This window comes from Mya arenaria, chromosome 3, assembly GCF_026914265.1.
Source record: "Mya arenaria isolate MELC-2E11 chromosome 3, ASM2691426v1".
Lineage (NCBI taxonomy): Eukaryota > Metazoa > Mollusca > Bivalvia > Myida > Myidae > Mya > Mya arenaria.
The window spans coordinates 75,638,861-75,661,739 of record NC_069124.1 but is presented as its reverse complement, the minus strand read 5'-3'; the positions used below and the strand labels follow the sequence as shown (position 1 = coordinate 75,661,739).

The following is a 22,879-nucleotide window of genomic DNA, read 5'->3' as shown; positions in this document are numbered from 1 at the left end:
ATTATTATCATGCCATAATTTGATATTAATCACATACGAAATATAATAATTATTATATTACACGTCCGGTCGGTATCGATAATGTATGATACGTGTCAGAATAGATTTTACCGTGTTGACTAGTGTATAAGGAGGGGGTCAGATAAATCCTGGTGCTTAAACTTTTAGCTGTCTTTGGAACATAGTTACAGTAGTCATAAAATAAAAAAGACGTGTTTTAAAGGTAAATACATTGTTATATTAAACTATAAGCTGGCGGTTTAAAAGCAAGATTATAAAAAACAACCTAAATTGAGCATATTTAATTTTTTACACCACGGTTATACACATAATAGAAAGGAGGGGTTGATCATTCTTCCTTTTCCGTCAAGGCGATCAAGCCCCTTGTCACGAGTCTTCCAGGGGGTGTCATTTCAAGCTCCTCAACCTTTTCATTGAAGCCAGGGTTTTCCACCACATGAGGAGGAGGAGGAGAAGAAGGAGGAGGAGAGGAGGAGGAGGAGGAGGAGGAGGAGAGGAGGATTGTTATCATTAGGGGGGGGGGAAGGAGAAGAAGTTGGTTATGTATAGTACAGAGATATATACGCTATATATGGCACATTTAAACAGCGCTTTGGTTATTCGTTATTTAACAGTCATTGGATACACTTGTCACGTCTGTCACAGGTCATACACACGGTCAGATAATTATAGAAGGCATATGCGGGGACACGAGAAAGACATGTCGGCATCCAAAAATAACGTTGACACTCACGACCATGACTTGAGTGAGAGTAAAACCATTTTTGATCGCGTAAACAATGAAAAAAGAATGAAATGCAACTCTGAACATGTAGATGATCTGTCGAAAGAAGAAGAAGAAGACGAAGACAAAGAAGAAGAAGACGAAGAAGAAGAAGAAGAAGAAGAAGAAGAAGAAGAAGAAGAAGAAGAAGAAGAAGAAGAAGAAGAAGAAGAAGAAGAAGAAGAAGATGATGATGATGATGATGATGAGGAGGAGGAGGAGGAGGAGGAGGATGCGGCGGAGGAGGATGCGGCGGAGGAGGAGGAGGAGGAGGGACATATGACGGCGACCAATCACATGACCTTTATGTCGATCCTTGGAAAGCAGTTGTTGAGACAGCTCAAAAAGATTGTCAGACTTATTTTGAGGAACGCGTTAAATCACTTTTATGTAGAAACCCTAATATGTGCAATGAAGACCACTTTTTCCATGTAGGGGACGCTAAACCCTTCAAGATGCACCCCTCGGGGTGTGCGGGATGATAGTTGGTCACTGGTTTCAAGCGCGTCAAAGTATGCGCAAATTCGCGACATTTCGTAAACAAAACGCGCTCCCATATAGCTCATAAGAGGGAGCTAATCTCGTACATATCTTCGGAACCAATAATGATAGGAGGTTGGTTCTGGTATTGAAATTTACGTCTCTCCATACCCTACGTCACGCGCACGTCGGCGCAGCGCTGACGTTATTACGTCACAATTTCCATTCGCCTATAAGGTTATTTTATACGCTAAATTGCAGCACAAAATGCCCTAAAATGGGCTTGGCAATCTCGAAGATATCTCAGCATCCCTACACGTGACCAGGCTGGGACCAATTTTTCCATGTAAGGGGCGCTAATTTTGAAAATTGTTTGCATAATTTTAAACATATTTGGAATGGCTAGCCTATAAAATACCGCGACCACTTTGTACGGCTTGTTATTACAGTTGTATTTAACCTGTTAATGGATTTAAAGACATTTTTTTTTGGAAACCAGCAAAAATGGATGACAAAGGGGAAAACAATCGCGAAATCAATTTTTAACTTTTGGCACACGGTTTACGAAATAATCACGAACGGATATGCTTCCTGAGACTGTATAGTGCAATCGGCTTTATTTATAAGACTGTGCAATGCTATTATAAGAGATGCATGTCTTTTTCAACAATGACTAGTCTATAAAAGCAGAATCCATGAATGAAAAAAGGAAATGAGCTCCAATAATCACGAACGGATATGCTTCCTGAGACTGTATAGTGCAATCGGCTTTATTTATAAGATTGTGCAATGCTATTATAAGAGATGCATGTCTTTTTCAACAATGACTAGTCTATAAAAGCAGAATCCATGAATGAAAAAGGAAATGAGCTCCAATAATAAGGTAAGGTATAAGGATGTTTTACTCAAAATGACGTAGCATAAGATATAGTTAAGGCGTGAAATACTAACCTCGGACAAATAACTGGGCCAATATGAAACCACCTAATTAATAAATTATATTATTAATCAACTATAACGTCTTTGACGCGACAAGGGGACACTCGTAGTATCAAAACCAGACAATTGACGACTGATTCGATTTTTATTGCCTGTAAGCATTATTGTTAATAAGTACAATTACGCTTGTCACGCCTACAGCCTTTCAACGCTCATAGCGCTTTCATTTAACTTTAAGCTTCATCGTCTTAAAATAACTCATAAACTTGATAAAATTCGGATCAACATAGCACAAACATTGTTAAAACTTGATTAAATTGACGTTTTGCTTGTTTTTCAGAATTGCAGCTACTTTGAAATGCAGCATGAATTTAAGGAAATACCAGTTAGACCACCAGTTTTGTTACATTTAATATGATGGAAAGCTGTAATTATTTTAATACTTCTTTTATATACATATATTTTTCTAAAGGATAATCACATAGATAGTAATGCACTGACCTATGACGGTAATAAATCCTATAAAAGGAAGATTTTTTTTATCAATATTGAACACTGTTTAAACTTTCTACTGGGATCAGGAAAATACTCCAAAATTGTTGTGCCCCTACTTTGTCACTATTGTAAGTTTATTTGTATTTTATACACAGTCAGCACTAATTGTTTCGTTCTTATTTATTATAAGTGGATTTCTATATTAGATGCCACATTAGGTAATCTGATTAGCGCAGCGCAATCGCTTCTCACTAGACGACGAGGGTTCGATACCCGTACTGGCTGAATGTAAGATTGATTTATGTTCTCTAAGCCTGACGAGTGGGTTTTTCTTCAGGTACTCTGGTTGCCCTCACAACAAAAAAAACACACTCTCACGTAACATCGTGCTAACAGGAGAAATTAATATATTGTTTGTCATATATTTTTTACAATCTTTATTGAATGAAAACAATTAAACTTACAACGTCACTTTGAACCATACCTAGTACTAGTATATAAGCTCGATCTTTGAATGTTTTATCCTGTGTTGTTCTTGTTTTGTGGCGTAATTCGCTTAAGAATGTTAATCAGAAGTGTTTATCTTAATTTTCTGTTCTGCACAGACGGGTACAGCACAGACAACCTTGTGTTTGAGTGGAACTCCATTCCGCTGGAGATAGACAGGAGCCTTTTTCTGGCACAGTTCGATCTCGGGGAAATAGAAACTCATAGGTGTGACAAGTCCTATACTGGCGATACGCATGGCAACATAGGTAACGTCAAACAAAGCCTTTTCTTATCTTGATAGAAACCATCAACACCCAACAGTCTCGCAAAAAAGCTTTCCTAGAATAATTTCCATACCCATGAAAACGAACGAAAAACATCCTACGGATGTGTAGAATACCAGCGAGTACGATGCCCATCGTTTGCAAACGTAGTGTGCTTGTTAATGTCTGTCCCTCAGTAGGTGACGCGCTTATTTTCTCTTCATGTTTCTATGATCAAGTTTTATCTTCCACTACCCCTAAAAACACAGATCGATTTAAGAAAACGATATTTAGCGCGTTGTCAATGCCGGCGGTTTTAGTGCAATGTGTTTCTTTTGCCTTATGTATTGTATAGTTTCTTTGATGCTTCCTTTGATAGTTAATCGTTCATTAGAATTTTCAAAATTAATTCGTAAATCCTCCCCTATATTTAAATCACCACTACCTTTGTGTTCAGCAATTTGTTTTATGGGTGGATGTATTTGAATAAAAATCACGGTTGTTATATTCCTATTGTTACTAGTACTAAGACAACTCGGTACGGCCCATACTGAACACGTCATAAGGGTAGATAACTGTACACTTTTTTGGCGATAGTCAACATAAGTTATTACACCCCTTGATGTTTACTTTTCAGTGAACTACACGTGTATAATGATGCAGTTTGAATTGATACGGAACTTTGGCTACTACATAACACAGGTTTATATCCCCTCAATCCTCATTGTGATTCTGTCGTGGGTCTCCTTCTGGCTGGATATTCACGCCGTACCGGCCCGCATCTCTCTCGGCCTTCTTACCGTACTCACCATGACGTGCTCGCTCCTCCCTCCCTAAGGTGTCCTATATCGAAGGTAAGAATGTGCGCTGATCTATATTCTTAAATCCTTACATTTGTACAATCAATACTCAAGGCAATATTGGGTAAATTATGTCTTATTATAAATTGTTGTACAATACGAACATGCATACAACGATAACGTGAACTATGAACTTGACACTAAAGGAAATAGGACGTTATCAAAGAAACAGTATCTCTAATAGAAGAATAATGTGGATGGACCAACAAACAGACAAACAGGATATGAGTATGAACTACGAGTAAATGAAGTGTTACGATACAGAAAGTATACACTTCTTAACACCATTTAAATACTTTGTTAATGCTTTGTTTATGTTGTATGCCTTTATTTCCTGTATTTCATGACTTACCCTTAATTCGAAAAATGCAGCTACATTTCCAAATGACTTATAATATTGTATTGACTTTTGTTTCAGGGATAGATGTTTGGATGGCCGTTTGTATGGTATTTGTCTTTATCGCTCCGATAGAGTTTGCGTTTGTGAATGTGAACACAAGAGTAGGCAAGCGAAGAGACAACCAGACAAAGGAAGAGACAACCAGTCTGGTAAAGAAGGATGGCGAACTGAAAAATGATGTAAGCTATAAAACATTAAGGCATAACCATTACAGTTGGCATGACTTTTCCGTTGTTGATGGTCGTAAGCTGATCTGAAGTCTTTATCTCACGACCAGTTCCATCTTACTTGCAAATTGTCAAAATCTAAAACCATTGTTTATTTAGCTGATTTGTAACAATGTTTGAGCATACTTCAGTAACATGAATACAAAATTGGCTCGTATGTTTTCAAACACCCACGAATACCTATTGGTGTACATGCAAATTCGCCTAATGAATGGAGTAGAGCTGGAACACACCATTATTACAAAAGTATATACGTTGAGCAAATACTACTACTATTTCATTCTATCCGATGTGCATTTCAGACTCCAAATTGCGGTCGATTAAATAATTGGAATGTGTTTGCCTTCAGTCGGAAGAATGCTCGTATAATGGACCGTTTTTCGAGAGTTGCATTTCCTGTTGCATTTATTGTTTTCATCATCGTTTTTTGGAGCGTTTACACAATCTGGCAACCAAGCAAATCTGACGTAGCTTAACAACTACAACAACACGAATTTGTCATGTGGTCAAGATGAATGATTATAACTGAAAACAATGACGAATGCGGTGAAATGATAAATCAAAGACGGCCATTAAACCGGACGTGCGTTAAACAGCCTTTAGCAAGACAATATACGTTGTGCTTACCTTTTATATATTTTTACAGATATATAAAGAAAGGGTGATAACACCAAGAGGATACATACATTGTATATACTTGCCTATCGCTATTGTTTAAATGATTTCTCGCATAACATGAACAATATATTAGTATTGTGTGTACAAAGCTTAATTGGTATTACTAGGATACATGCTGAATAAATGTTCATAAAACCGTGTGTACTTGCTCTGAGCAGAGAAACGTCCAACGTCTGTACGGAACGGTCTGGACGGAACAGTATCATGGACAGAACAGTAGTTAAGATAAAAATGATTTTCAATTACACCTACCCGAGTCACCAATCAGAGTCATAACGTTAAATTCCTGGTTTTTATCAAACAACTCACGTTTTTTCTCTTAAGCTGGTACCTACGTTTTTTTAAACATAGCGGTGAACAAAACAACAACCTAAGTCTGATGTCAGATAATGAGTTAATTCGTAACTCACGTTTTGAAAGGTATCACGCTTTAACTTTCATTCCTTTTTATTCGGCAAAAAAAATTCCTCATGACAAACCGAAGGTGAATGGATGTAATACTTATTTACATTTTATCCCTTATGTCCTTCCAAAGATATATATATATAAACAGCATAAATGAACATATTGATTTTTCGAAACATATTTGTCGACGCTCATTAACGCTGTACCGAAGCCTTTCTTGTCACGATTGTTGTAAATTTATCTTTAACACTATTTATCGAACATCCATTTTAACAGTCATTATTTTCAATAAAAATATGTAATGAACGGAATCGGTCATGCAGTATATTGTTCCATTTCTATCTAGCATCAAGTTATGACTCTCCTTGGGCAAAAAACTGTAACAATACAATGAAAAGCGTAGCGGTACATAGTCGCTCCATTTATCAAAATCACCAATCATAACATTAGATATCAATGAAAGGCTACACCCATGGCCTTATTAGTAATCAATGACGGAAAATCCGTTATCTGGGTAAAATGGATGTTTACAACGGTTATAATGCTATACATGTAGATAAACAAAGATATAGCAATTATATATGATGGTTGTTGTGTTCATTTACTATAGAGGCCCTAAGAGAGTACATGTAATAGCCAGGTATATTACCTAAATCGTCATACAGAACATTGACACTGTCATGAACAATAACCCCACATTTATTATCGACCCTGCTTTTTTGTTCACCATCCGTGTTCAATTATGACAAAATGTTTACAGACTCAAATGTTTGTTTTCAATCATCTATACTCTGCAACTTTAAGACGCAATTGTCTTTGATTAAAATCAGGGCGATAGAAATGTTAACTCAAACGCATACTTCGTGAGAGAGGGGACGCCTATAAAGATTATAACTCAACGACAGATGAAGAAAAACAATACTTGAATTTATAGACGATTACATACCGGTTTCACAGCACTACATTCAAGGATATCATTTCACCAATCACAGTCTGGCATTCATATATTAAAAATACATCAGGCTGTAAATTTGGAATGAATGCCCGCAGAGTTTGATCTTCAGTGTTTCTTTCGAATAAACGTGCTTAACTTTCGACAGTAGCATGATTTTTAAACCTTGTCTGGATTTTTACGAACATTTGTAACTAGACTTTATAATTTTTGAGTCATTCCGTATTAGAAACAGGCCTTCAAGTGTGAATCTAACCAGTATCTAGGTTGTCGAACAGAGGATAAATCGGAATAGACAGCATATAAACAAGCGGTCCATATACGATGGACTACCTCCCTTCGGTTTTAAACGGGTCGAAAGGAAAATAGATTAACCGTACTACTGATTTATGGAAGGGTGTCCATTTGGTTAATGTATGCTGCAATTAACTGTTGTGTGCCTAAGAGGAAATTTGTTACAGTAGCAGTAAAAATATATATTATCTAAGCGATTAAGCTCCTTTAATTTATTTAACACGGAGGGGCGGGTTATCGGTCCACAGTTCGCATCTTCTCCAACTGTACCGTAATAATGTTTGTATTCAGAATTTGGATGAACGGTTTTGCTTAAATTTAATTTGCCCTTGTTACTTTCAATCATTTTGTCAAAATAAAATCAACAACACAAGCTTTCATCTTTTTGTGGATAAGATAATATAAGATAATCTTTATTTAAAGTCGGTTATGATAAACATTAACAACACTAGCTGAGAGCTATTTTCCGACATAATGGATTATCCAATAACAGACAAACAAAAGTACTGAAAATATGCAAGATCATAATATCACATGTTAATTAAAATGTTAAAACATAGGTTATAATGAGATTATAGGCTTCGTTATAAAGAAAAAACAACCAGATACATCAAAAGTTACAAGATAAAACATATTTATGGTTTAAATACTGGTCCAATGCATTAAGTGAAATTTAAATAAAAGCAACAGTAAGACACAAACCATGTAATTCAAACAGCAATACATATTTAAGTGATAAGATAGTTGTTAGCGGCTATTACAAAGCAATTCAACATATAGGACAGATTTTTTACTATATACACAAATAAGATGCTGGAGGTGAACGCTAATCGTTTTCTAAAAAATATATAAGACAAAAAGAAATTAAGACACTGAAGAAATATCACGCATTACGATGCATAGATAAAACATGGGTATAAAAGATCCTATTATCACCACGGTCAGACCTGTGGTGAACTGATTAGCATTCACTGCAAGCATAGGAATATAACCAGACTACAGAAAAGCAATAGCTTTTTGCTAAGAAAAAGATGATGCATTACTTACATACTAAAATATTCTTCTAATAATCAAACAGGAAAGAGGTTATTATATTGGTCATGCACATCATTTGGAGAATATATAAACAGATAACAAAAGCACATAGTTCACATTTCATGCATAAAGCAACTAAGACACATTTCATCTACAGCTATACATTTGTTATACAAGCACAAGCAGTGGTTAGTAAAGCTTACAAGCACATAAGGTAAAAGGTATAACAGAAAAGCTGTTAAACTATACACACATAGAGCATTTACATTTGCTGCCACTCCAGTAGGGATCAGTCTCTTAAACTCTTTGAAATCAGTAGTTGTTCGTAATTCGTTTGGCAGACTGTTCCATACTTGGTTGGCCTCAAAACGAAAGCTTTTCTTACCATAAGTAACTGTATTTACACTTGGAATGTCGAGCATGACTGAAAGAGTAATGTTTAGATTTAACAGAGACAAGTTCTTGTATGTAAATGGGAGATAACTTGTGTAAGCATTTGAAAACTTCAACAGCGATTTGTCTGCTTATATGAAGGGTTGGCATATTTACCCTTTCTAATAGCTGTTTATAACTCGATGTGTAATCATAAAAGACTAATTTCAGAGCTCTATATTGCATTTTTTCTAGTTTTGCAGTGTTTTGTTGATTACAGAAATGCCATACTAAAGGGCAGTAGTTAAAATTGGAACGGACAATACATTTGTAGATAAGTAATTTTGTATCTTGTGTGAGATATATAGACAATCTTGACAAGACATTTATTTGCCGGGCTGATTTCTTACAAATAGTTGCAACATGAGCATCAAAGTTTAACAGTGAATCAATTACTACTCCTAAGAGTTTAACACTTTCTTCACATTGTATTTCTGAGTTTTCAATTCTGAAGGAATCTAGTTTACTTAATGTGGACTTTCCGATACATATTGATTGAAATTTATCAGGATTTGCTTGCATTAGATTATCTTCAAACCACTCGATTAGGATAGCACTTTCAGATTAAAGAACTTGTTTTAGGTTGTTGATGTTGGAATCACAGTGAGATAAAGTATTGTCGTCAGCATAGTTGTAATCTTTGGCTTGATGAATGAAATAAAATATATCATTGATAAAAATATTGAAAATCAACGGTCCCATGATCGATCCCTGTGGTACGCCTTTTGATATATCCATCCACTCAATATGAAAATCGCCCAGTTTTACTCTTTGTTTGCGGTTAGTCAAATAATCATGCACGAGGTCGGCAGCTTTTTCGGAGAGCCCATAGGCTTTAAGTTTTAGGACAATAAGATCGTGGGGGAAGGAAGTCGAAGGCCTTGGATAGGTCCATCAGTTTAGCCGCTACATACTCATGGTTGTCCAGGGCCCTCTTCCAATCCTCAATTAATCGGAGTAGAGTAGTTTGACAACCAAAATATGTTCTAAAAGCTGATAAAAAATTATGAAAAATATTTTCAAAATGAAAACAGAGTTGCTCACTAACCGACTGCTCAAAAACTTTGGATATAGTAGGGAGAATAATGACAGGTCTATAGTTTTTCTTTTGGAATCGGTCTTCTTTTTTAAAAAAGGGTGTAACTTTAGCAAGTTTGAGAGCATTTGGGAAGTTTCCTGTTGCAAAAGATGTGTTGACAATATTTGTAAGGGGTTCTGTCAGTGAATCTGCACCTGCTTTTATAACCCTTGGTGGGAGATTATCCACACCAGTGGCTTTCTTAGAGTCAATACTGCATAACAGTTTATGAACATATTTGTTGTCTACTGGTTTAAAATCAAAAACATTAACATTTGGATTTTCTCTTATGATAGCTTCTATGCTTGGGTGAGTATTGTCTACAATAACAGAACTGTTAATACCAATATTGTTTGCTATATTGACATAAAAATCATTCAGAATATTACAAACAGATTTTGGATCAGATATGAGTGTTATTTTCATTCAATATTACTTTGGCCTCTGATTTTTGAACATTTTTATTTGATAAGGCCACACCAAATTAATATTTCGTTTCGCGGATTAACCGCTCCTATTTTTTTTAAAATGTAAAAAAAAATATTTTTATTTTGTTTGTGCGCCCGCACCTCTATTTTGATCGCCAAGCAGATTTTTTTCAGGTAATAATTTATTAAAAGGCTAAAAATAATCAACTATAATTTTTCTACGCTAGTTTTCGTGTTTTTGTAAAGGGAAGTTACCGATGCGTAGTGTTTTTATACTGTATATCGATCGGTTTAGCATGGGTTTCAATAAATTCAATCAAAATGGCGGCTTCCGGTATAAACAATGTGGCTCGAAGTTTGGATATTAAATCTTATTTTTGACAATTAATATGATTTGAGCTTGCTTGAAGTCATTGTTGATCGTCTCATGCACTAAACGATCATTATTTAAAGCAATCATTATGCAATAAAGCATGTGTATCCGAGACTGGTAGCGATTATATTGCGTAATTAGTGACTCGTTTTAAATCGAAATCGGAATGATCAACTTAGTATTTTATTCAAGTCATAATACAAGGGACCAAAATTTTACCTCGTTACGACGATGCTGAAGATGACAGGTCAACTTAACTGGAACATTAGTCATTGTTTGGTCCAAATTGATGTATCAAGCTCATTTTTGATCAAATTCTGACAAAACAACAGTTTTGAACAAATATCTCTTCACAAATAGCGATATAAACACTGGTCTGGATATCCCTCTGCATAAGTAAGCCTAAAGTTTATCACCTTATATTTTTTTTATTTGCAGCATAATCCGGGAGTGTAATGCACTTGTCAATTGTAACCACTGCTGCGCCCACCCCTCGCCCTTGTTCCAGGGGTATATGTTTTTACCTTTCAGGTGGCCCCGCAGTGCCTAGTGAATGTGGTTTTGTCTTCATATTGAAAATAGTCGGGAATGGGCCTCACATAGGTATTCGGGGTTGCGGGGCCATTTGGCAGGGATTTTACCAGCAGTGTGTCCCTGCAGGTCGGGTATTTTACCCGGGTTTTGAGAGACCGGAAGTCGAAGTCCCCGCTATTCCGGACTCGGGGGGGGGATATACAATTAGCCTAAATAACCAAAATAAATGCTCTCAAAAATACCCTTATTCTTTTTGTTTTAATAAGCACATGTCATTGCATTTCCTGTGATAATAAAAACAAAATTTAGTCTATGTTATATGATGTCTTAATAACTGACTTCAAAACCAGCACTACTCTCGATTGTAGAGCCGTATGCTGATAAGTATGTGCCCAAACCAGACCTAAAGGAATACCCAATGGTATTAACCAAGTTGAGAGATGTCAAATGTGATGACATAAACTATAAAGAACTTACTGACAAATGTGCCGGTATCAGTGTGGACTGTTCCAAACAGCAAGCCGATAATGTCGAAGAAGAGACAAGAGGTCAGGCACAGTCGAAATTGTGGCAAAGGTATAGAGCAGGAAGGGTTACAGCGTCAAAGGCAAAAGCAGTCAGCTCAACAAATAAAGCTTCACCATCCCAGAGTTTGATTAAGGAAATATGCTACCCAGGCGAGAAATGTATTCAGACAAATGCAATGAAATGGGGATGTGACCATGAGACGGATGCTCTACAAAAGTTCATGGAGGAGATAGGGCCATTGCATAAAAACAGCAGGCTACAGAACAGTGGATTTGTAATCAGCCAGGATGTTCCATTCATTGGTGCTTCACCTGATGGAATATTTATTTGTAACTGCTGTGGACCGGCATATGTTGAGGTTAAGTGCCCATTCAATGCTCGCTACGAAGATATTAATGAGGACACTGTTGACTGCTTACAGAGAAGAGATGGCGAGCTTGAACTCAAACCTGAACACAAGTATCAATATCAAGTCCAAACACAACATGGTGTTTCAAAACATGAAGTCGGATACTTTGTTGTGTGGACAGCAAACGACCTGCATGTAGAAGCTATCATGTTCAACATTGAATTGTGGGACAAGATTTGTGCCAGTGCAAAAGACATCATGTATGCTGCAGTTCTTCCAGAACTTGTTGGAAAATTTTACACTAGGTTGCCAACAACAAATTCAGTCGGAATACTTCAGTCTGTAGAAAAAATCACTGCCAGTCAGAACAGTCCGCCTTTGAAAAAATGCACAGACAAACAAGACAACACGGAAGAAGTCTATTGCTATTGTAGCCAAGTGGAACATGGAAAAATGATTGGGTGTGACAATGAAGCCTGTGAGATAGAGTGGTTTCACTATAGATGTGTTAACATTGAAAATGCCCCAAAGGGTAAATGATAATGTCCCGATTGCAGAAAGTTACCATGTTTCAAACGAAAGCGGTTAAATTAAAACAGACCATAGAATTAGAAGGGACTATGTACTTTTGACTTGTATTGAACACTACATGTACATATTATTATAATTCTTATTGTGACTTTAACTTACATAATAAGAACTTGTTGTATTCATGTAAATATATGTTTACTTTATTATCTAGACTGCCTAAAAATGATAACTAAGCCAGTTGTTTATGTTGTTCTTGCTAAATCCAATGGATTTAAATGAGATGCTTTTAATAGCGGGTCTAACCAAACACGCATACCGTACTCATTACTTGTTAATGGTCACTATTATGGTTGATGGTAACCTTATGGTCAATGGTCACCTCAGAGTTAATGGTAACTGCATAATGGTCTCCTCACGGTCAATGGTCACCTCATAGTCAATGGTTACCAAATGGTCAATAATTACCTCATGGTTAAAGGTCACCTAAAGGTCATTGATCCCCTCATGGTCAATGGTTACCTCATGGTTAATGGTCTCCTCATGGTCAATGGTTACCTCACAGTCAATAGTCACCTCATAGTCATTAAGTCTATGGTTACCAAATGGTCAATGATTACCCGATGGTTAAAGGTCACCTAAATGTCAATGATCACCTCATGGTCAATGGTAACCTCATGGTTAATGGTCACCTCATGGTGAGTACAGAATTGGGAAAAAAACAAAAGCTGAACATATGCATATCAGTAAATTTTATATCAGAAAAGCATGTGTAGAATAACTACCCAAACAGTGGGCAATATAATAACGTTAATAACATTATGTATGTACAGAAACTAAACAAAGATGAAACACTTAATTAAAATCTACAACGGAATCATTCAAATTCACAAGTGAACAGCAAACATGAGCAATTTTGTAAATCACTGTGAAATCGCTGTCTTTTGTCATTAGGAAGCGGATTGGAATAGTTCCGTTAAGAAATGAGTATTTCTGCCGCACAGTTCCAATAACAAGTTCAACATGAATGCGAACGTTTGCTATGTTCCTTGTGGTCTCTACATCTGTTGGTGAAAGCTAATTGCGTCCTTTGGTGAATGCAGGAATATTAACCAGTGCACATAAAGTGCCCACACTGTCACGAATGTCAAATCCCCTGTCTGCCAATATCAAATCACCTGGAACTATATTATTTAAAAAGCCGGAATGTTCTGTGATATATTTGTCACTCACTCTACCACCCCAACCTCTAGACAAATAAAGGTAACAGATAAAGGACACTGTTCCTTGGGGAGTAATCCCAATTAGAAATTTGATAGTGTTGTGATGTTTGTACGATGACCAGGTCTCGGCGCGGGCTTTTAGGTTGGACGGCCTTTCGATGAAAACCTCGAAACAGTCTATTATGACACAACAACGCTTGCCAAAATGTTTTCTAAACTGCATTGGCATTGTTTTTTGCAGTGTTTCTCTTTCAGGCCAGTGTATGAACGGTTTCATTCTAGCAAACATTGTGTCATTAACACTGCTGAATATCCTGGAAACAGATGACTGAGAAATGCCAAACTCATATGATAAAAATAACACAGACAAATTAAGTCTTAGTCTCATTAGTGTTAAAATCATCATTCTAAAGTGGTCAAGCACACCTGAAGGCTGTAAATGTGGTTCTAGGTAACTAAACAGTGTCATCAGTAAGGCAAATGTGGATAGTCCTGTAAGATGCTTCACTTTCTCGCAATTGCCTTCAAAGTCTTCCTTTGACAAACGAACAACATTGTCCTTTTTCAACTTTAAGTTCTTTTCGCGCAATCTTCGAATTTCACTGTCCAATGAATTAATGAAGATACCATCCATGTCTGTTTGAGAAGCAACACATTCACATCCTGAATCACTTGATTCAAACGTGCTTTCTTCATCGTTCTGTATTAGCTCAAGGCGTTTACGCTTAGACCTCTCCTGGACTCGCGTATACCGATCTACATGTGGTGTGGCACTGTGCAGTGGTGTTGAGACAACTGGTTCAGGGTTGGATCCTCCAAGCCGCAGAGTGGGACACCAGTCTGGGTTGGTTCTGTCATACAGATCTGCCTTCTTTCCTTCAATTAGAAAAAATAAATAACATAAGTAGAATTTCTTTCTGATAAATCTAATGGATTTCTGGTATGCTTCTGTGTAAAACAATAATTTTGGTTGGCTAGTGAAGCTTCATTTTAGTTTGAAAACAATCTAGTAATAAGTCATTAAAAACGTTTATCTGATAAGATTCTTACAATAATTATTTTCTGTACATACCACTGACAAAATGCTCTGAACAAATCCTCACGTTATCCAAGTTTTTGTTTTTAAAACACTGGTTCATGTTAGCCAACCATTCACGTCTCCGCTCGCTAGACAGTTTCTCACACTCTTCACCCTGATTGCTGACAATTGCAGGCAATCTATAGTATTGAAAGTCCTTTTCACGATCTTTCCTATTTGAACAGCCCAAAACAGCACATTTAATCACCAGTTTGCCGTAGGATGTTTACCAATTGACAGCTATGGTATTGTATTTGTGCACTGTACTGTATCTATGCGGAAGCGTTATTGCGCAGTTGCCTCCAAGATGGCCGACTTCCGATTATTGCGTAATCGGAAATTCCTCTATAGGAATGACGTCACCATTACGTCATATGTACTTCCGTTGTGTGGAAAATTCTCAATAAAAAAATTGTTCTTATGATTGATAGACATGTTTTCACATGCTCAATACACTGTAAATCAAAAATATCATTATTCCTGAAACTTTTATACCTTAAGTATCTATTATTGCTTGATTTATCATTTAGAGTAGAGATTAAAGCATAAACCGCTGCCCTATAGTTGAAAGGTCATTTTGGAAGAACTGTCATGGCGGACGGTGCAATTTTTAGAGTTTGTTTTTCAAGTGGAGCGATTTTTCTTAGGAATAAGTTGACCCCCATTTTTATTGGCTTAAAATGTAATTTAAAGCTTGTACTTTAAGAATATATATGGTTATCATAGCCTGCATTCGCTCGAAATGCCTTTAAATGTTGTCTAAAAATTATAATTTTACATTGAATTATATAGGGAATAACAATGGTGGTGTGTAACCTATAGTTTTATGACCCACTGGCCATGTGGTGTTTCAAAGCAAATGATCATGTCACTAATTGACATAACGCGCGCTGTCAGTCAAACTAGCCGGCCAATACCCGACCGACCAATCAGCGTCCAAATAAGGCGTGGCTTATCAGTCGCCCTTTGTTATCCGCCATGACCTCCGACAATCTGCACATCAGTTGTATAATACTCTCTTTTTTCTAAATATTTATTACAAATGAGTTCTTTATGATTGAGAGAAAGATTAAACAAATAACGAGCGCCAAAAACACTGACATTAACACAATTGCATTGATTTTGACTTCCTCTGCATTTCTTTTACATACATAATAATAAATGAGTATTAAAACTGCACTCTCACAGATTGACCGTTTTGACTACTTTTTTGTCTTGGAATGAGCCAATTTTGCGTAATATTCTGGAATTCAATGATATAAGACTGCTGACAAATGATCAGATCACAATTGTTCATATTTAGGTTTGAAAATTGATGTTTTATGGCTAAAAGCGTTACAATAATACTTAAGTTTTAAAAAATCTAAATATTTTGGCAGTTTTCAAAACAGTTGAGATCTGTTATACTGTGAGGTGTCTTATATGACTGAAATGAAGGCATTGATGCCGAATTCATCAGATGAGACCAAACTTAAAAAAATGTTAAAATTGTCAATCTTTAAAGAGCATCTTTATTTCAACTCCCTCATACTCCCTCATACCAATGGGAAGATTAGGGTAAACTGCTTTTAATGAAAAGGACGTTCATAATAGGAATCAAACTATGAAGAAAGTAAGCTAACAATTAGAGCCATTTTCAATAAAATTAAGATCAAAACAAATCTGGTTTCTTCAAAATTATAACTAAATGCAATTTTAATAAAATGCAATTAGAAAACTTAAAATTGATGAATATTTTTGTTGTGTTTAAAAAGTAATCGGTCTCTTTTGACGCCTTATCTTAGATATGATCTTCTTTTATCAAAATTCATCAAAGCAGATGTCACAGATAATATAAAATCGTTTGAATACAATTTTAAGTGAGATAAACCTGCTGGATATTTGTTTACTTATTTTATTCATTTATTTATTTACCATTATTCAATTCATGCATAATATGATAATAATATTTTCCGCAGCTTGTCGATGAAATTAATTAATAATTTTAATAATTCGTGTTTCGTAGATTTATGACACACTGGCCATGTGGTTATGAAAACAAATGATCTCCGCGCGACATGCACTTATTGAAAAGGCCATAAAAGTACCCGAGAAAAAGACAGTGATGACACTGCTTAATTATATTAGGTGCCACCTTTCAATATAAAAACAACATATATTAGTTATGCACCAAATTTCTTCGGTCACCCATCAATTGAAACAGTCGTCTGTGGACTTAACTGAAAAATGTATTAGTTAATTCCTACGATTTACTAGAAGTGATATAGCCTTATGTGTTTATATATACGAGGGAACCGATGTTTCAAACGACCCAATTTTCAATTCTCCAGTCTGTTATGAACTATTTCAGTGTATTTTAAGTTTGAAGTCGTCTGTTTACTAAGACACCGATTATGTGTTGCGTTGTGGAAATCGCTTATATGTTCAAAGGCTGTCGTATTCTATATGTATACTAAATATAAACTGTAAAAGAAATATCAATAAATTAATAAATAGAAATTTTATTTAAAATTGCCATATTGCAAAGCAATTTTCATAAGATTCCGATGTTGGATCGACATGGTAGTGTTTATTCATAATCTTATTACTCATTTACATTTCTCACAATTAACTTGCCATATTGCAAAGCAAAGTGACAAGTAGGAATTATATTCATAAGATTCCGATGTTGGATCGACATGGTAGTGTTTATTCATAATCTTATTACTCATTTACATTTCTCACAATTAACTTCTCGTCATTAACTTCTCATAATTATCATCTCAAATGCCCATATCAACTAATATCGGTCATGCGTTAACAGTAATAAACGTTTTTTCACACCTTATCAAATTGAGTTTCAACTGTCATTGCAATTTTTACAACTTGCGAAAATTTTAATACCTAGCAAATGTTTGTTGGCGCCACACTGGAGTGCGCGCCTATTATGGAATAGGAATTTATTTTAGTTAGTGGTAGGAGCGGTTTTTAAGTTGATTGACAGTTGGGTTTTACTGTTATTTTATTATGATTAAAAAATGCAAATGGATGGCGATTGCATGGGTGTTAAAAATGTTATTTATGGTTGAATAGATTGTCTTCAATTTATCTTCAAAACATTATATCGGAAGAACGACAAATAAGTTTAATAACTGTTCCCGTTTCGTTTACCTTTTCCGATTGGTTAACTGTAATATCATGTGCCGGAAATGTAAATATTCGGAGGAGTTCCGAATGAAATGTAAAATGTGTGGACCGGTAATTATGTGAATGGGAATAATTATGTTTTATGTTGTTTTGTTATGTTTACTGCATTAATAAACCATGAGGTAAGCTGTTTTCTTTAATTTAATCGATATTGGAATTAAATGTTCACCTAACTTTATTTGTTAATGTGTTGAAGGTGACATTAGTAAAATTTTATTACGATTGCCCCCGAGTTGTTTTATTTTTAGAACACTACACATATCCGGATGTTGCTATTTTTAGAACCAAAAGGTATTTCCCCGCTATTCATAGGTCATAATGGAATTTCTACATCGTCGATTTATAGTTGGAAACTCGGTGAAGTTTTGTCATGAATATACGTTTATAATAAGTAAACACTAAAAGTGCACACTGACAGTGAATTATACGCGTAAGAGAAGATTTTCTGTCGAATTTTTTTTTTCAACAATCAGCATGGAACTGGGATATTTGTATCAAAGGGCTATTCATGTAAGTATCCTTGACTAGTTGTGTAAGTTTATGTGTTCATTTTTATTTGCTAAATGTTAAGACAGAATTTTAATATTTCTACATGTTCTATAAATATACATGTTACATACTTTACATCTACTTATAATGCACCAGTCAATTGTAACCACGCCCCCCCCCCCCCCCAGGCCCGAGGAATAGCTGGGACTTTGACTTTCTATCCAGCCATCCCCGGGTAAAATCCTCGTCCTGCGGGGACGAACTGTTGGTCAAATCCTCGCCATATGCCCCGTACCCCAGGGAGCCTAGGTAAGGCATATTCCCTGCTAGATTTTGCTCATAGACAAAACCACCGCATTCACCCGGCACTGCGAGGCCACCTGAAAGGTAAAAACACAGCCCATTTTTCCGGATTTCCCCGGCATATCCCCAGACCTGGGGGGCCGTGGTTACAATTGACTGGTGCATTATGTGCATGTTACATATTTTTAAATGTACTTATGTACATCATTTATGTATATGATATGAGTATGTAATCTTTTATTTGATTGTTTTATCTTAGAAAAATATTAGACTTAAAAATACCCATTATTTGTTTTCAAACTGCATATTTTCAAAATAAACCTGTATTAAAAGATGTACATGGTTTCGGACTGTAAGCCACAACAGCTTGGACACAAGCGACATTCATTTGCTTGGTGTAGGTCTCGTTGAACGCCATACTGTTGTGAATCATTATCAACCAAATGCACAACAACTACACATTTGTGTCTACCAACCCTTACTCTTGGCTAAAACGGATATTAGTGCAGAATGTATAATTAATACATGTGCATTTGTGTTTTACGGTTGTAGTTTCTGTTGGTTGATAATCAGAAGTCTAATTTCTTTCAGGCAGGAAAAGGACTGAATATTACTATTATATGAAGAATTCCAGCCTGCATTAAATACTTTGTTGGATCATTGAGACAGATTTGACATCCATGTCTATCCACAAGCCAGTCACATCTGATAGAGATGATGTGATTATTTCATATAAAACATATTTGATTTGGTGTTTGTTGTTTTATAAACTCACTGTTTTCAATAATCCAGTGGTGGTGGTGATGGTGGTGGTGGTGTTGATGAATTTTATTGATAAATTTAGTAATTTTCTTTATATTATATACATGTATGTATCAGCTTATTGTTGTTGTTTTTAAATAATGTTGAGAAATATTAAACTGTTTATATTTTATTTTGTATATGTATGGCAGTATTATTATCTATACATATTAGTTAGAAAGTACTTTTTTTTTCTTTTACAGCACTAAACATTCTAGATGGGTAAAGAACCTGAAGGGGCATGAAAACCAAATCAGCATTGACTCAGCATTGAGTAATTTTCAACTGTGCACACACTACAAGTACAAACGCATGGGAACAAACCAAACTTCAAATGTTGAAGAGTGAAGAATTATTGTGAAAAATTCTAAATGTTAGAATACCATTGACTAAATAAAACAAATAGACATCGATTACCAACAGAGACTGTTTACATGTTAAAATATTAAAAAGACATTAGTTGAGAACTTTCACTCTGACATTTTTGGAGGGGCATTACCGCCTACTTAGTGTTCTTGTTTCTTTACATATTTTAATTTAAAAGTACATTCATTGTTTTTAAATCTAAATTCTGAGTTAGTATCACAAGTAAAATTTATTTATTTGAATGATTACATTTTATGAATAAGTCCAATTAAGCTTTTTACAAGAAAAAGGTTGATTTTTAAGCATTTTATTAGTTATAAAAATGTATAGTTACATGACATTATGTATATTTCCTTCAAAACTGAACGGTAAACTATCATAAATTGCCTTTTAAATTGTTCATTAGACATCATAGAAAATATTTAAAATGATTTCAGCAGGTTGTCTTGTTATTAACTATTTTTTATGAATTTATAAAACTGTTATATATTTTCAAACATCGAAATACTGCTCTGTTCCGAAGACTCACAAGATCAATCAAAATGATTTTTTCCATGTGTATCAATAATATGTTCAGTTGAACTTTATTTTTCTGTTAACTAAAGTTTATTTTACCAGAAACTGTTGTGTTTATTTCATAATCTCTGATAATGTGAAAAAAAAATCAAATATAGACAAAATATTTTTAATTCACAGTAAAAAATCTTCAAAATTCGGATAAAAGTCCCATAGTGTACCATGATAATAACTATGTTGTCGGTAAAGCTTTATAAAAGTGTGTATTACTTATACCTTTATTCAGTTTAAATAATTATGGCCTTTAAGGATTTGTGTTTTCATATAGATTTCCTGTTATATTGAGCTTTGTCAATTTTTGTTGTTGTTTTGTATTATGTACAATTACTACTTCTATTTCCTAACTTTTGTCTCATTTGTCAAATTGAATTGTTACATATTTAAGTGAAAAAACACACACACTATTTTTAAAGATGCACTCTTACTCCCAAATAAGACTTATGATAATTAATATTATTGTTTTCATTTTTCAAAATGGGTTGATAGATGTTTCTAATGAAGGATCTTGAGTTCAATTTGCTAATTAATAAGAATGAACATAAAACATGGTATTTCTGCCTTGTGATACTATAGTAGACCACAGTAAATCTTTTAGCAATCACCAATCATTTTATATTTGTCATGCTTTCTGCTATTATAAACAGGGTGACAAGCTTGTTATCAGTAAACGATATTTCAGTAAATGGATTATTTAGTAAGTAGTTATTGTTTTTTCATTCAATTTGATATGTGTTATAAATACAATTATATGTATTGATTTCAAATAAGAGTTTCACTTTAAAGATGCTCATTTAAAGATAATGAACAGACACACAAAAACTAGACACATTTGATACTAATTATATGATTGATTATTGTTTTATATAGGTGACCTCTAATTTGTTTTGGAGATATTCATAAATGGGTGTTATTCTTTATTGTCTTCAGTTTCTTATACATTTAAGGATTTTTATAATTGCTTTTCTGGTATATATTACAATGTAATTTAATGCAAATGAAAACACACTTTAAACTAGACACATTTGATACTAATGATATAAATGATTATTGTTTACATGTACTCTGATTTGTTATGAAGATATTCATAAAGGGGTGTTCTTCATGTTATTATACATTTTGGACTTGATTTAGTATTGCTTTTCTGCTATATATTCATTTAATGCACAAAGAAATAATTTTAAGTGTTCAGTATCACTTTCACACATTGTTTACTATTATTTTTTTTGCATATTTGGCCTATTTATGCTTATATGTGCATTGTTGTATTTCAAAACCTTTGTGAAAAATAGAAACAGTATTATTTCTTTCATACATAGTCTGATACATATTCAGTTTGAATGCGTTATTTTCATCATATTTGAAAAAATTGCCATTGTCCAATAAGACACATGCTGTTTTTGTGTTAATATCAACTAAAACATCCATTTTCAACTCTTCTTTACTATGTAAATGAAGAAGTTATCATAATAACTCCATTGACTAGATTTTTATGCAATTTTACATTACATTTTAGTATTATTAAACAGCTAAAAACAAGGCATGTTATGTTATAAATGCATTTCATCTAGTAAACAATGTTCACTTTTTATATAACAGTTCAATAATTATGTTCTATTTATGTTTGCGACTTTACAGTTCAATAACTATGTTCTATTTATGTTTGCAACTTTCGGACGAAATGATAATGTTTATCAAAGTACTACACAAATTGTTAAATTGTTATTTCATATCACTTATTCTTCCCTACAAGTTGTCATTCCAGCATGGTGACGTTGCCCCCTCCCCCTATATGATTAGAACTGCAGTGTACATGAACAATAACTCTATTTCAGCGTATTGCAAGAGTTATTCCCTTTGTATCTTTTCCTGTCCGGAGCATAACTAGAAAACTACTTTTTTGGAATTTCATTAAACATCATTCAATGGTATTTAACACAACGAGAGGAAGTGCAGTGCACAATGACTATAGCTGTTTTTAAGCTTATTACATAATTATTGCCCTTTGCCGCTTTTTCTTGACCAGAGCATTACTTTAAAACTACTTATGGTATTGAAATAAAACTTGGTATATGGGTATGTGGCAATGACAAAAAGTATAGTGCACAAGCACCCTAATTCTGTCTTGTTCATTAATGTACCCTACCCCTAATGAAATGTTCAACTTGAAAATCTTCAATTTCAATGCTTTTGCCTATGTTGTTATGCAGAATACTACAAATATTTTGAGAATTTCATAGATGCGGTTCAATGCACCATAATATGCTTGTTGGCCTTGACATTCCTTGTTTTTCAACATATAACAAGTG

The 22,879-nt window shown here is 34.7% G+C and overlaps 2 protein-coding genes and 1 pseudogene across 2 annotated transcripts; 2 read left to right on the top strand and 1 right to left on the bottom strand.

Annotated features, from left to right (window-relative positions):
- Positions 1-721: 721 nt before the first annotated feature.
- LOC128226276 (glycine receptor subunit alpha-3-like) lies at positions 722-4,967 on the top strand (annotated as a pseudogene).
- A 6,597-nt stretch (positions 4,968-11,564) lies between these two features.
- Positions 11,565-12,563, top strand: LOC128226275 (uncharacterized). Its single transcript, XM_052936156.1, has one exon. It carries the CDS (start codon positions 11,565-11,567, stop codon positions 12,561-12,563), a length of 999 nt encoding a protein of 332 aa, XP_052792116.1.
- Positions 12,564-13,343: 780 nt separating this feature from the next.
- Positions 13,344-15,078, bottom strand: LOC128226274 (uncharacterized; the record flags this gene model as incomplete). The annotated part of the gene is made up of 2 exons (XM_052936155.1): positions 13,344-14,650; positions 14,847-15,078. Coding segments are annotated over 2 exons (1,254 nt in total), but the record flags the coding sequence as incomplete, so codon positions are not given.
- Positions 15,079-22,879: the final 7,801 nt, after the last annotated feature.

Bases quoted from the DNA above. Each gene is read 5' to 3' on its own strand.
- LOC128226275 (XM_052936156.1), top strand. From the start codon at position 11,565: ATGGTATTAACCAAGTTGAGAGATGTCAAATGTGATGACATAAACTAT.